The following is a 14,730-nucleotide window of genomic DNA, read 5'->3' as shown; positions in this document are numbered from 1 at the left end:
CCAAAAAAAAAAAAAAAAAAAAGAGGAAAAAATTTCTACCTCATATGTAACACTGCCTCCAGAAGTTGATGGTTGGAGCAGAGATGCACTGGAGACTGCACCAGAGGCTGAGAGAATGCATATTTCACGCTTGCTTTGTTGCATGAATGTCATTATTTTGTTGCTCACATCCTATCATATGCACCATAAAAAGCAAAAGGAAACAACAAAAAGTAGTGATCAATCTTTGCTTTAAAATTTAGACAGGGATCAAGGATATAAATGCAATCACAATATAGGAATTTTCTATAACAGGGCATCCCCTGCTAACCAACAATAATTAGTATTAATGTAAGTATGTAACATGAGTACACGACCATGTAGAATTTGACAACTTTTGCATGTTTTCCTTTTAGATCACCAACAAATTTTCAGTATTTGAAATCTTTTGTTAACTAAACAAATAATTTTATACTATGTAAAAATAGTCACATTGAAGCATCCTTTCAAGGAATCATACAATTGCAGCAACAAATTGTGATATTAGAAACAACAAAACTACTTTAATATTCAAATTTCAATTCAGAACCATACCTCATCAGCGAAAAATAAATCAGAATTCACTATACCATTTAAAGGAGACAAAGGCAAAGCAAATGAGGCTTTCTAGCGTAAAATTTGTTATTTTACTTAATTAGTTATTCCGTAACTTCAGAAATGTAATAATATGGGCACAGGGCACTAAGAACATATACACAAGTAGCCACAAATTAGTAAGATTCAACCAATCATTAAAAGAAAACCAAAAACACTTTTAGCTAAAGATTACAGCATATACAAAGTCCAGGAAATATAGATAAACCATGGATGTGTACAGATAGAATAAAACTATGCATATCACAAAGCGATATGAAGAAGGTCTTGGAGCATACCTCTCCAGCAACCACATTAATGACGTGAGGTGTAAACCCTTGCCCCTCATCACCTGCACCAATAGGTCAGATCTTCAGTAATTGCACAACCTTATCGCCATGAATATGGAATCATTTTTATCATACATTCATTAAGAGAAAATAAATTCAACCAAAATTTATGGATGATATCTGATATATGGAACTATTGAAGCCAAATTTTCCAACATAGCAAATACATGCAATATAAGCATGGAATCCAATGCTTAAATACCCTGCATGTCACTCATATTGAGCAACTTTTCTCTCAAAAATTCCATTTTCATTATCCAAGTAATGACAGGGGAAGGCAGGGCCAGAAAGCTTGTCATCCACACAGGGGTAGCTCCATAATTCCATTTGGGAATTAAAAATAGAAGACATTTGCAAATTCCAAGAAATATTCCATCCATATACCACTTGCATGCATAGAAGCCCATATGCATAGAAATCAATCAAGTGAAAGTAGGCAATATAAGTGATTAAGAATTAGCAAAAACTTATAGTTCCACCAGACAAAATAAAATCAAAATAAAATAAATTATGGCTTTCTAAAGGGAAACAAAATGCATAAATGTTTTAACTATAACTTTAGGTTAAGAAGTTGATTAGCCTCGGCATGCGAGAGACTGTGAGAGAATTTACCAATCCCGGCAAACTGAGATTTGTTTAAAGAGTATGAAGAGCCGCCTCCGCCGCCACCCAGCGCCGCCTGATCCCTCTTCTTCGGCAGAGAATTAGAAGCGGAAGCAGCGGAAGACATCCGCTTCGCGGCGGCCGCTTGTTCTGGAGTCCCGTACTTTCTAGGCCTTCCGCGCTTCCTCTTAACGGTATCCATCGGCGACGACACGGCCGATGGCATCGAACCGGGGTACACCATGTGAGAAGCGGCCCCGCCTGCTGCGGCGGCGCCGCTATTACCGGCGTTCGGCAACATTCCATTCGTCGGAACGACGTTGGAGGCCGATACAGCCGCCGCCGCCGCCGCGGCGTTGGGGTTAGCGGTGGGCGGGTGGACTGTTTGGTGGTGGTAGTAAGAGCTCAGTCCAGTGCTTTCATTCGGCTCCATGGGCGTAGAATTTTTGGATTTGGGAAAAAAAAAAATTTTAATTTTTTTTTCCGATTTTCAAAAATTATAAATTCTTTTTTCATTTTGCCCCTTTTTATTGCTTTACCGTTCTGCTTTTCTTTTTCGGCGGCTTGGATACGACTGTCGTGCCACGTGGCAAGACTACAGCTGTCAGATTGGATTTCTCCCCATCTTTTCTAGTTTGAAATACTAAATTCAAAGAATCAGATATACTCCTGGGCTCTTGAATGCATTTTTATCAATTTATTTACTACTTTCTTTTTCTCTATCAATTCTATTTCATTTCTTGATTCTCTATAAATATTTTACTAATTATTTTTACTTTCCAAAATTCCTTACATATTTTAAAATTAATAAACCCCGGTACTATGAATTAATCCGATATAAGTCAAATAAAAATATTATAATTTTAGATAATGATATTTGTAACATTCCTGGATGGTTGCATGACAAAGGCAAAAGGAGGCGGAAAGGAGAGTTGGATACAAGGAAGAAAGACCAAAGGCAAAACGACGACGTTTGATGGAGGTGGTTAAAAGCCGTTGAAGGACTATTACGAACGATGTTGTTTCAAGAGCAGTTGAAATCAGTTGAAGCTTGGACTTCAGACGACGTCGTTTTTAGCATTCCAGTTGTTATCCGCTGCGACCCGGGAAAAAGGGAATGTTGTTTATTTTGCGCGAATAATCTTGTAGTAGGGGAATGGGCGAATGCTTTGATTTTTATGCTGAATGATCATCTGAATTTCTTCCTTCTCACCTTCTTCTTCGTTGCTACTCAAACCCTAAATCCCTCAAATTCTGTCAGTGCCTAAGTCCATTGCAAATGGTATCACAACCCCTACACATGGATGATCGCGTGAGGAAGCTGGAAGCTACCATGGTCGAGCTCAACAACCAGTCACAGACTACCCAAGAGTCGGTTGCCTCCTTGACGACACAGGTTACCAATCTCTCGACTCAATTTGGTAGCCTGAGAGATAAGCTGATGCAGCTGTTGAGACAAAATCGTGCAGTGTCCCCAATCTTTGGCAATTCCCCAGGACAATCTTCAGTTCAGGGCCAATTTCCTGGGGAACCTAGCACCATTCCTGAGCGCCCAGAGGGAAGGCCAGACAAGGCTCCCATGCCGAATCCTATGGTTGCAAACGAGGAGGAGCCAGAGTTGGAGACTCCTAGGGGACTTGATCGCCCACGAAGGGTAAATGTAAATTGGGTTCCTAGGAGGGGAGGTCTGGATGGAGTGAGACAGAATGCTGGTCACATTCATGCATTCTTCCCAAGGTACAAAATTGAATTCTCAGCATTTGATTATGCACATCCTAGACAATGGATCCTTAGGTGTGAGAAGTTTGTGATTTCCCATGTTCCTAGGCATGAAATTATGAACCTCCTATATGTGAATCTCACTGGCAAGGTTGGGGTAGGGGTATTACGAACGACGTCGTTTCAACTTTCAATAGCAGTTGAAATCAGTTGAAGCTTGGACTTCAGACGACGTCGTTTTCAGCATTCCAATTATAATTCGATGCGATCCGGGAAAAAGGGAATGTCGTTTATTTTGCGCGAATAATCTTGTATTTAAGGGAATCGACGAACGCTTTGATTTTTATGTTGAATGATAATCTGAATTTCTTCCTTCTCACCTTCTTCTTCTTTGCTACTCAAACCCTAACCCTAAATCCCTCAAATTCTTTCCCCAAATTCTGTCACTGCCTAAGTCCATTGCAGATATACAATTCAATGTCATTAATTATATATAATGATATGCAATTCAATATCGTTAGTTGTTCTCGAAAAGCAACATATCCCCTCTAAGAATTGGAAAAAAAAAAAGGTAAAAAAGTGAAGCCAAATAAATTTTTCATTAATTTTAGATGATGATATGTTATTCAATGGCACCATGATGGTGTATACAATTGTATATTATCGGTGCATCAAATATTAGAAAATATCAATGGCCTTGTGGTATAGTGACATAAAATTCGGTGTATACAATTGTATATTATTGATATTGATTCTTTTGCGCTTCAATAGATTGAGAAAGTATGAACAGATACTACATTGTAACAGATTCATACTACTTAAAAAAATAATAATAATAATAATCATTTCCGCATTGAATTCAATGGCTTACAACACTTATTAAATGGAATTCAGATTTGTATAATTTGTCTGTATTTATTTGGCAAATACATTCAAAAGATACACAAGCCAATCACCAGGAAAGCAGCATATAGCATATAGGTCTCTAAGAATTAATGATTACACTAGTTGCAGAGATGTATGTATCACATTACAAGGCCTCTCATTACAGTGTGAATACAGAAACCATTCTCCAGGAAGAATTCAAGAGTTCACTATGCAATCGACAACTCTTTACCAGATGTTTCTACGCTTGAAACGCCTTCGTTAGGAGCCTCCGCCTTGGGGTCGTTGGTCTCCTTGGCGAATGCTTCAGCTCTTGAGTTTTTTAGTTCTTCTAACTGCATTAACAGTACAGAAGAGAAGGGAGGGTTAGATACCAAAAATGTGCGGGAAGGCTTGAGACAGTTTTAAAAAGGGAAATTGTCTTGTCAAACCACGCCTAAAAGTCTCAAGTTACGGGCAGGAGTGCTAGACAGCAATCGCACTTGGACAAAATACAGATGGTTAAAGCCAGAAAAGCATCATTGATTAGGCTGATGTGAAGGGAAATATCAAAGAGTTATTCAATGTGGCTTCGGGTTGTCATTCCTTCGGAGATAAAGAACAGCAAAACAACAATGGAAAGTAAATTTGTGGATTTTTAATGGTGTTAGAGAAATCAGTACATGGACCGGAAAAGGATAACTGGTCAACAAAGACTTCATAGACTATACGTGGGTTAAATAAAAGACAGAACAGTTAAGAAATTAGGTACTAGGATAGCAACTTGTCTTTGATAGGATTCGAGATTCTCAAATCTTAACCCAATGGAATCCTCATAAATTTCCTTTACCATCCATGTTAAAGAATGACGGAAGATAAACAATGGAATAAGTTTATACCTCTCTACATTTTTCCTGGTGTGCTGTTAGAAGTTCATTGTACCGAGTTTGCAAATCTGAGAATTCAGCTTGTAGCTTTTCATAATCAGACACTACTGGGCCGCCCAATTTTTGTTGGACGAATCTGTGAAACAAAACAGGAAGCAGGCATTCAGCATAGACTGGTAAAACTAAATGATAGAGAGCGCTTATACATCAAATATTTATTTATGAAGCATGCTTAAGAGTGAGATGATATTTCTGTTCGTATTGAAAATAGTTAGTGTTCTAGGCCCGTCAAAAATACTATTCCATAATCTTTGATTTCAAATGCATCAGAAACTATGGGATCTATAGAGAACAAACTTTGTATTTAGAATGTTGAATTATAAGGCATACTTACTCAATTGCAGAAGAAGGCTTGTCATTCTGTTCATACAGTGCAACAAGAACTAAAATAAAGTGGGTAGAAGAGACGAAAAATCAGATTGATAACATTTAAAAAAGAGAATCGAAGAGAATAATTGTTCTCTGATGAAATAATAATAGACCTTTTGTCAGAGAATCAAGGACTCCACTTGACTCCAAATATTTTCTGAACGCTTCTTTCTTTGCTTCCTTTTCCTGCCAAGCCACACAATGATGACGAAAACAGAGAGCGGAATATCAGCAAGAAAAGAGGCGGCTTTGGGACATGAGAGGACGGACAGTTAAAGAACATTGGTTAGAGATATACCAGACAGAATTCATTATTGACTTGTTTTACTCGCATTATGTGGGATATGTGAACCATATATTAGACACAAATAATTTTTAATGCTCCCAAGCAAACTAATAAGCTTTAAGGAACACCATATTTTGCAGACTTCATATTTATGTTCTCTCAGCATTAACATACTACACAGCCTACACCAATCAACACAAATTTCATTACGCTAAACATTCCCAATTTCCCGCATTAATTAGATAACTAGACAATAAATCCCAAACTTTCTCTTTTAATATTCTCCTCTGAATTTCCTACCATGCTACTTAAAAATCATCACACATAACATCTTTGTTCCGTTAAAAATTTCCAGAATACTGAAGTGCCATGGCCTAAGCACAAGAGTTCATTCCACCTACATTGGACCAAACCCAACTCACTCACACAGAGAACCAAGCAAATAACAATAACACCACAAAGGTTAGCATCAACATTCTTTCAAGAGAAAACTCAGATCCTTTGGTGCACAATGCACATTAACTACACAGAGACAAAATTTTATTTATCAGCATTTTTAACAGACTTTTAATACTAGAAAGCCCCAAACTTTTTTTGAGTGTGCACACAAAGGAACATAAGAACGGAAATCAGCCTAGGTTGCTCATAGCTTACTTCCCTAACCACAAAGACCAATAGGCGGCCTGTTGAGAGTTGAACTTGTAAACTTTTGGTTACAAGTCAACCCAACTTGGCTGAGGTCATCCCAGAAAGAGAAAGACCCAAACTTTCATCAACATTTTCTTGATTCTATTTTCCTTTTGCTCCAATAACGTTTGGAATGCCCATTTCAGGCAATACAAATTATACTCCGTATTATCTAAATTATGTATGTGTATGCACACACTCTGGATGGCCAGCAGGATTGAACTGTAAATCAACTCATTTAACTGCCTAATGCAGCAAAATTTGGCAGTACAGCTAACAATGGGTTCCAAAAAAATGAAGCCCCTTATGGAGTTATAGATCTTCAAGCATAATTCAAACAAATTATCAAATATATAAAACATAGCTTACCATTTTCTCCTAGAGCATACAATTCTTAAATCCCAGTCAATGCTGAAAATTGTAGTTCAGGCGAGCAGTTGTGCGCCGGAAGCTGCCGGAAAGGGAACAGATCGGACTGAATCTTGGGATGACTTCCGCTCTCCGGTCTCTGGTTTTCCTTTTGGGAAATTACGCCGAACACCTTGGTGCAATCAACATTTCGCACTTTCGGATGTTACCTTTTAAAAAGTTATTGCACTTGTGTATAGGGTATAAAAGGAATTTTCTTTCAAATCTGTAAATCAACTTTCAATTTAATTTTAAATATTTGAATTATTTATGTCCCTCGACTCATGCCTTCGTAGGATTCCATAATGAGTCCCATCATATTATGGACTTATGGTTGCTTGGCTATGACTCAATAATGCCACTCAATAACCAATTGAGCATCCGTACAAACAAGATGTGCTTGCTTATATTGATATATATAATAATATATTTGATCAAATGTATCACCAATGTCGAGTTAGATCCCTAATAATCTGCTCAACAAGATACAAATAATGATATCTAATGTGTCTTTTCATACTAATTTTTTAAATACAACAAATGAGTTACTTTCAAGTTCAACTCTTCTAATTATTTTTTCCAACGAAGATGGATTACAGTATTACAATAATTAAAATGTTACGTATTACATATTTTCTAATTAAAATTTTGCGTGGGTATAACAATCTAACCCAAATATATGCACCTTTTTTTAGCCAAAATATAAATGTTAATTATTTAGTTGGAATATAATTGCGAAGTTACAATTATCTTTTTGAACTGTACTAGCCACTTGAGCTTGGCTCCACCCGGCTATAAAATGTACATAGTTCAAGATAAGTAGAGCACATGAAGGTGGGGGGTGATTTGAGTGCGGTAGGGTATGATGAAATGTTTATACATGTATAGATAAGTGATTGATTGAGATTGTTATATGTATTTTTTAAAATACTATTAAACAAACTAATAATTTAAAAATATTATTGCAAAAAAAAAAAAGTATGCACCCAATAATACAATAATATAATAAAAAAAAAAGGAAAAAAATAGATGCAAATGTTACATTATCTTAAGTTGGGAGGAATTGGAGGTTGTAATCAATGAGTTAACTAATGACATTGATTTACAAATGCTAATATTATGGGTTGGGAAGTAATCAAACCTCAAATGCAAGTGTCTTTTGGAAAAGACGAACAAATTCAGGGGCTTCCATGCAATTTATAGCGCAACCTGTCCGGTCCAACCAGAATGCAGGTAACCTTTAAAATGCTGTATTAAATGCTGTTCGTAAGCATATGCTTTTTTTTTTTTTTTTGGGTGACCTGCATTGTTTTTGCCCCTGCTACTCGTTTCAGGGTGTGTTTGGTAACTCGTAAAATGGCTTCCGAAAAATGTTTTTCGAATTTTAGGCTTGGCAACGTCCGAAAGATGTGACCAAGGAAAATCAGTTCATTTTTCCGGAAAATGACCTATGGAAATTTTTTTCCGTAAGTCATTTTCCAAAATCGCCAAAATAGCCATTCCGCATGTTTTCGATCAAAATCAAGCCATATCACCCATGACCATGGACCAAGGAGGTGGGAAAACCGCCGAAAACCTTTGCTATATTTTTTTTTGGTTTTTTATATATAAATTCTATTTTTTAATGAATAATATTATTATAATTTTTTATATTTTAAATAAAATAATTACAATATTTAATTATACAATTCTATCCGTTTTCCAGAAAATGAACCAAAGACAGTTTTCCATAATACATCCAAACATTGGGAATGAAACAGTTTTCCGAAAAATGACTCATTTTCCAGAAGTTATTTTCTTGCTTTTCAAACGGACCCTTTTAACTTTGCTTAAAGTTCCATTACATATTGTTGCCATTGTACACCATGTAAAATGTCTGCAGTTTGCTCAAACTTATCATTTCAAGAAAATGCATTATCTTGGGGTGAAGTAGCTGTTATGGAATTTTGATATTAATATTTCATCAGGTGTTTAGTATTGATTAAGCAAGTTTCCCAGCTCTTGGTGGCCTGTGGTTATATCTCTATTTTTGGTTCACATAGTTCTTCTGTGAGACTGACACTGGCACCCTCTTCTATTGTTTTACCACTTTGATGATTGCCAATCCCACAGTTAGTCATCAAATGTTATGCTGTGTTTTACTTAATTGAAATGGCTCATTAGTACTTTGTGACCAGCCAATCGACCTATAACCAAATGCATGTTTTCATGTTAGCTCATAGTTGTTCCAAAGAATTGTAATAATGTGCATATTTATAGTATACTTGTTAAAATGAATCTTAAGGAGTTTCATATTAAGGTGTGTTCCAACTTCAAATCCTGCTTTTATGATACATACTGAGCATTATTCAAGACTGATTCTTGGATCTTTGTATCAAGACTTAGGATTTCATATTTAGTTTATTGCTTAAATGCTTGTTAAAAACATGTGTCCATTTTTCTGCAGGATAAATTGACATTTGTTGCAGAATATGCTCTTAAGGGCACCATTATCAGTAATTTTTTTGTGGGTTATTGCAGAGGAAAGTGCCACATGGAGAAGAGAAGGGAGGAGAGAAAGAGGAGAAAGAGGAGAAGGGAGCTCCTGCAAGGTGTTGAGTTTTTTCAGAAAATGGGCCCCACATGTTATTAAATACAGTCGCACGCACAAATGCGCCCAACGGGCGCGTGCAGTCAGACACCTCTGGCGCGCCTGACATTTGCATATATTTTTTTTAAAATTAGATTTCTATTATTTTTTTTCATCTTCTCCCATTTTCTTTTTCCTAATCACACTTACAAAAACTCTTCAATTACCGCGAAAAAACTCCATTGATAAGGATGCTCTAAGCAAGCATTATGGATCTGGGGCAAAAATAGACAACTTCCCTCTTCTGCTAACTCAGCAATCCTTGCAGGGAAAAATGTAGAGCCACAGAGAGATAAATGGAGCCTTCCCCAAGCTTTTGATACATGGATATGGAAATCATTCTATTCCAACCTTAGAGCATCCTTATTAATGGGTTTTTTCGCGAAAAGAGAAAATAAAATGAGAGGAAAAAAAATAAAACAAATCAAATTAAAAAATATATATATATAAAACTGAGGTTGTCAGGCCTGATGCGCCCCCCACTGGGCGCAGGCGCAGTAAGTGGACCTTAGTCTGCATTATCCCTTGTTTTGCAGAAGCTTCTCTCCCTTTTTTTCTCTTCTCATTTTTCATCTCTCTCCATGCCATGTGACACTTTTTTCTCTTCTCATTTTTCATCTCTCTCCATGCCATGTGACACTAAGCTGACATTATTGTCCGTAAAGAAGCCCAGGTGGTAAGAGTGGTCTACCTACAACCAAAAGGTTGGAGGTTTGATCCTCAAACCCAAAGTGGTAAGAGTGGTCTACCTACAACCAAAAGGTTGGAGGTTTGATCCTCAAACCCTTGGGTTTGAGCCGGTCAAGGGTTTGAGCCGGTCATCTATGGATAACCTAGGCAGGTTTCCTCCTTGTTGTCTTTTGCCGAGGAGAAAACCTCGTTAAAAGAACTAAACTGACATTATCTCCACCAATAACCATTGGTGAGGATGCTCTTAGCTATCAGACATGGAAAAAGTGAAAGGTGAGATTAAATGAAAGGTCATTATCTTATTCATTATTCTGAAAGGTTATCTTATCTGAAAGGTCATTTTCCTATTTCTGGAGGTGGTGCAAACAGGAAAAAAAATAGGAAATTCTGTATTAGTGCATTTGATGGAATGCAGCTATATAAAGGGTCCTCTAATCCCTGATTCCCCTCTCACTACACAACTCACTACACCACATTAAGTCCGTGGGGGGCAAAAACTATTCTGCATCAGTTCAAGCACAAACTAACAAGGTTAGATCATATATAAGTCATATTTATTCTTACTACTTGGTTAATAAGTTTGTATGTGTATATGCCTGAGATATGAATTTGTTTATTCTGCTATACATATATTGCTTTTACAGTATGAATGCATATATATTTTAATTTCATATATGTATACAAATCTCTCCAAAAATATTTGTTTAGAATATGTTATAAATTATATTTGAAATATAAATGAACAAATTTCAAAATAAATTTAATATTCCACAAAGAAACATCGGATTTATTCGCCGGCTTTAGCCTCCAATTTAAACCGGTGACCGGTGGAGGAGATGATGGCGGAGCGGTAGCGAAACTAGAGGTGGTGGCTGCGTTGGCAGTCTCATCGGCGCCTTGGGGAGAGGATCCGGTCACGGATCTTCGGCGAAGGGAGCCGACGAAGAGGCTGGGTTTCCGGTGGTGGATACATCGTTGGAGAATCTGGCTGCGAAAATGGAACGGCGACCTTTGACATACTTTCATCTCTCTGTTGTCTGGTTGCGCAGATTTACTGTAGAAGGCAATTAGGTTTTTGGCTTTTGTTTGAACAAATAATAAGAAGCTGATGGAAAGATGAGCTGGACTATTAAAATTTTATGGACCAATTTGAATTTATTTATGGCATTTGGACTTCTTGAATCTTGGATCCATTTAATTTAAAGTTTGGGCTTAGTTAATTGATCAAGATGGGCCTATTTATTTTTCAATGGTTCTGGGCTTATCCTTTATCATCAAATTTTTAATTGAGCTCCTTACTAATTCTTCCAAATGAAATTTTATTAAATTATAATTCAATTTGAGCTTCTTAATTTTGAGCTTGTTTAGTTGAATTTTAATTTAATATATGTGCTCATATTAAATTGTTTATGTATTGCAATTTAATTATGGAATATAAGTTGATAATATGCGTAATTTGAGCATGCTACGTATATTTACTGCAATAATTAATTGACTGTTATAATTATGCATTTAGAAAAGCATGTCTAAGGATGAATTTAGAGCATTTTAGGTCTGAATTAAATGCTTATTATGCATGGTATAGTGGCTTTTAGGTGAATTTAGTGCCTTTAACGATAGATTAAGCATATTAACGCTCTTCAGTTGTGTCTAATCAAATGGCACATTAAAAATCCTAAAAGGATAGTTTACCCTATTTAAAGCCTTAACTATAGGTGAATTTACATTCATATAGAACTTTCAAACTATTGTACATTGAATGTGAGAATGCATGAACCAGGGAAAGTTTCTTGGGGAGGAATACTAGTTTTATGGCCTTGGCTCAAACGCTTTGTTGCTACTAGTCCCCTTGCGACACTACTCTGTCTAAAGAGTTGGTTTTTAATGAAGCTTTGTCTTGACCAACTTTTCTGGGAGTATACTTGGGAATTGTTTATCACATGTCCGTATAATTTGTTTGTTAAGCTTTAAATAAACCTATGTCGATATGATAATACAATTTTAGTTAATTAAGGAGTAGCAACAACATCTTTAATTTAATTAAAATTGTATATTAAGACTCACTAAATCACATAAAGTTTATACATAAATTGCGATTAATTATATGCAATATAATAAAATTTAGTCCACAGACAATTTTGTTATGTTTGTATGATTAATTGGAATAAAATACTGAGCTGTGATCATAATTTAGCCCACATGCAATTATGGGCAATTATGCATCGGAATATAGTTTTGTAGTTTTGTTGTTATGTGTGGAAAATCAAACTGAAACCGTACCTATTCCGTTTCCACCATTATGTTTTGATGGATTCATTATGCATAAAAATTTAGCTGTGATCATAATTTAGCCCACAGGCAATTATGTATCGGAATATAGTTTGGTAGTTTTGTTGTTATGTGTGGAAAATCAAACTGAAATCGTACCCATTTCGTTTCCACCATTATGTTTTGATGGATTCATTATGCGTAAAAATTTAGCCCACATGTAATTTTTATGGCATTCGAGTCTATCTTATGCATCATTTACATTGGTAATGTATGCAATTCGATTCTATGTGTGCCTCAAAACTAACATGAACCTTTTGGTCTTCTTAGCATCTCAACTCGTTACTCATGCTGATTTAACCAATGAAATTCTCCAACTCTGTAGTGACAACTATAAAGTTTGGAAAGAAAGGATTATCTTGAATTTAGGGTGGCAAGAGTTGGATTATGCTGTCAATAATAATAAACCACAAATCCCTACAACTTCAAGCACAACTGATGAAATTGCGCTATATGAGCGATGGGAGAGATCCAATCGGCTCACTGTAATTTTAATCAAGTCTAATGTTTCGGATTCAGTTCGTGGTATTGTTGATGCATGTAAAGATGTCAAACCCTTACTTGAAACTCTTGACGCTCAATATGCCAGCTCAATGAAGTCTTTAACAAGCACCCTTATTATGAAATTTTCTTTCCTTCGTTTAAACACTGTTAAGGGTATATGCGAGTACATCATGAAGTTTCAGGATGTAACAAACCAACTGAAAAAACTTGAGGTAGTTTTGCTAGATGCCTTTGTGGTACATCATGTTTTAAACATGCTTCCACATCATTATGAGCCTTTTAAAATCTCTTATAACACGCATATGGAAAATTTGTCTATCATTGATTTAATGACCATGTGCGTTGAAAAGGAGGAAAGACTTACAGTGGAAATGAGTGAAAGTGCAATGCTTTCCATACCTCAGGAAAAGGGAAAATCTCGAAGTACCACTACTAAGGCTAAGGGAAAAGATAAAACCCAACCTCAAGTTGACATAAAGAAGATGCGAAAGTGTTTTTTTTTGTAAAAAGAAATGACACTTTAAGAAATATTGCATCAAGTTCAAATAGTAGCTTGAGTACGAAGGTAATCTATCCTCATTTGTATGTTATGAATTTAATATGTCTGAAGTTAACACTAATACTTGGTGGATTGATACTGGATCAACAATCCATATTGCAAATTCCTTATAGAGACTTCAAGCATTAAGGAAGCTAGTGGGAAGTGAACAGACCATCTTATCTGGAAACAAGATGATGAGACCGGAATGCAACAAATAAATGATCCATTAAAAGTCTCGAGTGGCCCGGTAACAAGATCTAAGTCAAGGAAGATTCAAGAGGCTTTTAACACTTTTGTGCAAACAGATTGGAGTCCAACATCTTTTTGTGAAGAAGAAGATCAATCTGGAAAAATAATTCTATTCAATTGTCTTCACATAAAAACTTTTGAAGACAATTTAGACTTCAGTATCAGATCAAATTTCCCGGTGTGAAATTATTTGCAAGGTTTTTTTTTTTTAGGTGGGAAACTACTTTGCAAGAATTGTATTTTTTATTTTTGGGTGGAAATTACTTTTGCAAAATGTTGTATTTTTAATTTTGGGTGGGAAATTATTTTGTATTTTAATTTTGGGTGGGGAATTATTTTGTATTTTTAATTTTGGGTGGGAATTACTTTTACAAAGTTGTAATTTTTTATTTTGGGTGGGATTAGTGACCTAGAATATTTAATACCTTATTTTCCCCTATAAATACCCCATAAACCCAATGGTTTGGGACACACCTTGTAAGAATTCAATTATAAACCCAATGGTTTGGGACACACCTTGTAAGAATTCAATTTGAGTGAAATTTCTCTCTTTTCTTTGCATGAGAAGTGCATTGAAGTTTAGGTTGTGATAGCGTAAATGTAAACGGGCCTACGATTACGCTACGAACGTTTATCCCTTTATCTTGTTCTTTATATTCACACACATATCCAAAAACCCAAAAAGAATACTATTACTCATATTATATAGCTAATTTTATTTTTGTATCTTAATTCTAGTGCTAGATTCCTAATACTCTAATTCTTAGCCTTGCTTAATAATCTAAGGGTTGAGAGTATTATTTGTTAGTTTGGTGAGGCATTTGTAGAGTTGGGATCTCAAAATCCAAGAGTCTACAAGGTAAGATCCTCTTTTGGACACGAAAGGTTCTTGAGTGATTCCTTGAGTGTGCACTTATTGCGGGAAGCAATCCGTGTACGCATCA

At 36.0% G+C, this 14,730-nt stretch overlaps 2 protein-coding genes and 1 long non-coding RNA gene across 3 annotated transcripts in view; 1 reads left to right on the top strand and 2 right to left on the bottom strand.

Annotated features, from left to right (window-relative positions):
- Nucleotides 1-2,030, bottom strand: part of LOC115998323 (AT-hook motif nuclear-localized protein 14-like) — a 5,205-nt gene extending 3,175 nt beyond the window's left edge. Inside the window, exons 1-3 of the mRNA XM_031237862.1 lie at nt 1,575-2,030; nt 912-964; nt 40-171 (exon numbers count right to left, since the gene is read on the bottom strand). Of these exons, the coding sequence (XP_031093722.1) occupies nt 40-171; nt 912-964; nt 1,575-1,998 (609 nt within the window). The 5' untranslated portion in view covers nt 1,999-2,030. The remainder of the gene's footprint in view (nt 1-39; nt 172-911; nt 965-1,574) is intronic.
- A 2,086-nt stretch (nt 2,031-4,116) lies between these two features.
- Nucleotides 4,117-7,092, bottom strand: LOC115999888 (c-Myc-binding protein homolog). Its single transcript, XM_031239831.1, has 5 exons — nt 6,807-7,092; nt 5,578-5,650; nt 5,430-5,478; nt 5,048-5,171; nt 4,117-4,504 (listed from the first exon to the last, which is right to left on the bottom strand). The coding sequence occupies exons 1-5, from the start codon at nt 6,807-6,809 to the stop codon at nt 4,379-4,381; spliced, it is 375 nt and encodes a 124-aa protein (XP_031095691.1). The 5' UTR covers nt 6,810-7,092; the 3' UTR covers nt 4,117-4,378.
- A 3,405-nt stretch (nt 7,093-10,497) lies between these two features.
- Nucleotides 10,498-13,799, top strand: LOC115999780. Its single transcript, XR_004094033.1, has 2 exons — nt 10,498-13,561; nt 13,669-13,799. It is a non-coding gene; the product is annotated as an uncharacterized LOC115999780 (long non-coding RNA).
- The last annotated feature ends 931 nt before the right edge of the window (nt 13,800-14,730 follow it).

Source organism: Ipomoea triloba, chromosome 12 (assembly GCF_003576645.1).
Source record: "Ipomoea triloba cultivar NCNSP0323 chromosome 12, ASM357664v1".
Taxonomy (NCBI): Eukaryota; Viridiplantae; Streptophyta; class Magnoliopsida; order Solanales; family Convolvulaceae; genus Ipomoea; species Ipomoea triloba.
This window is presented reverse-complemented; position numbering and strand designations above follow the sequence as displayed.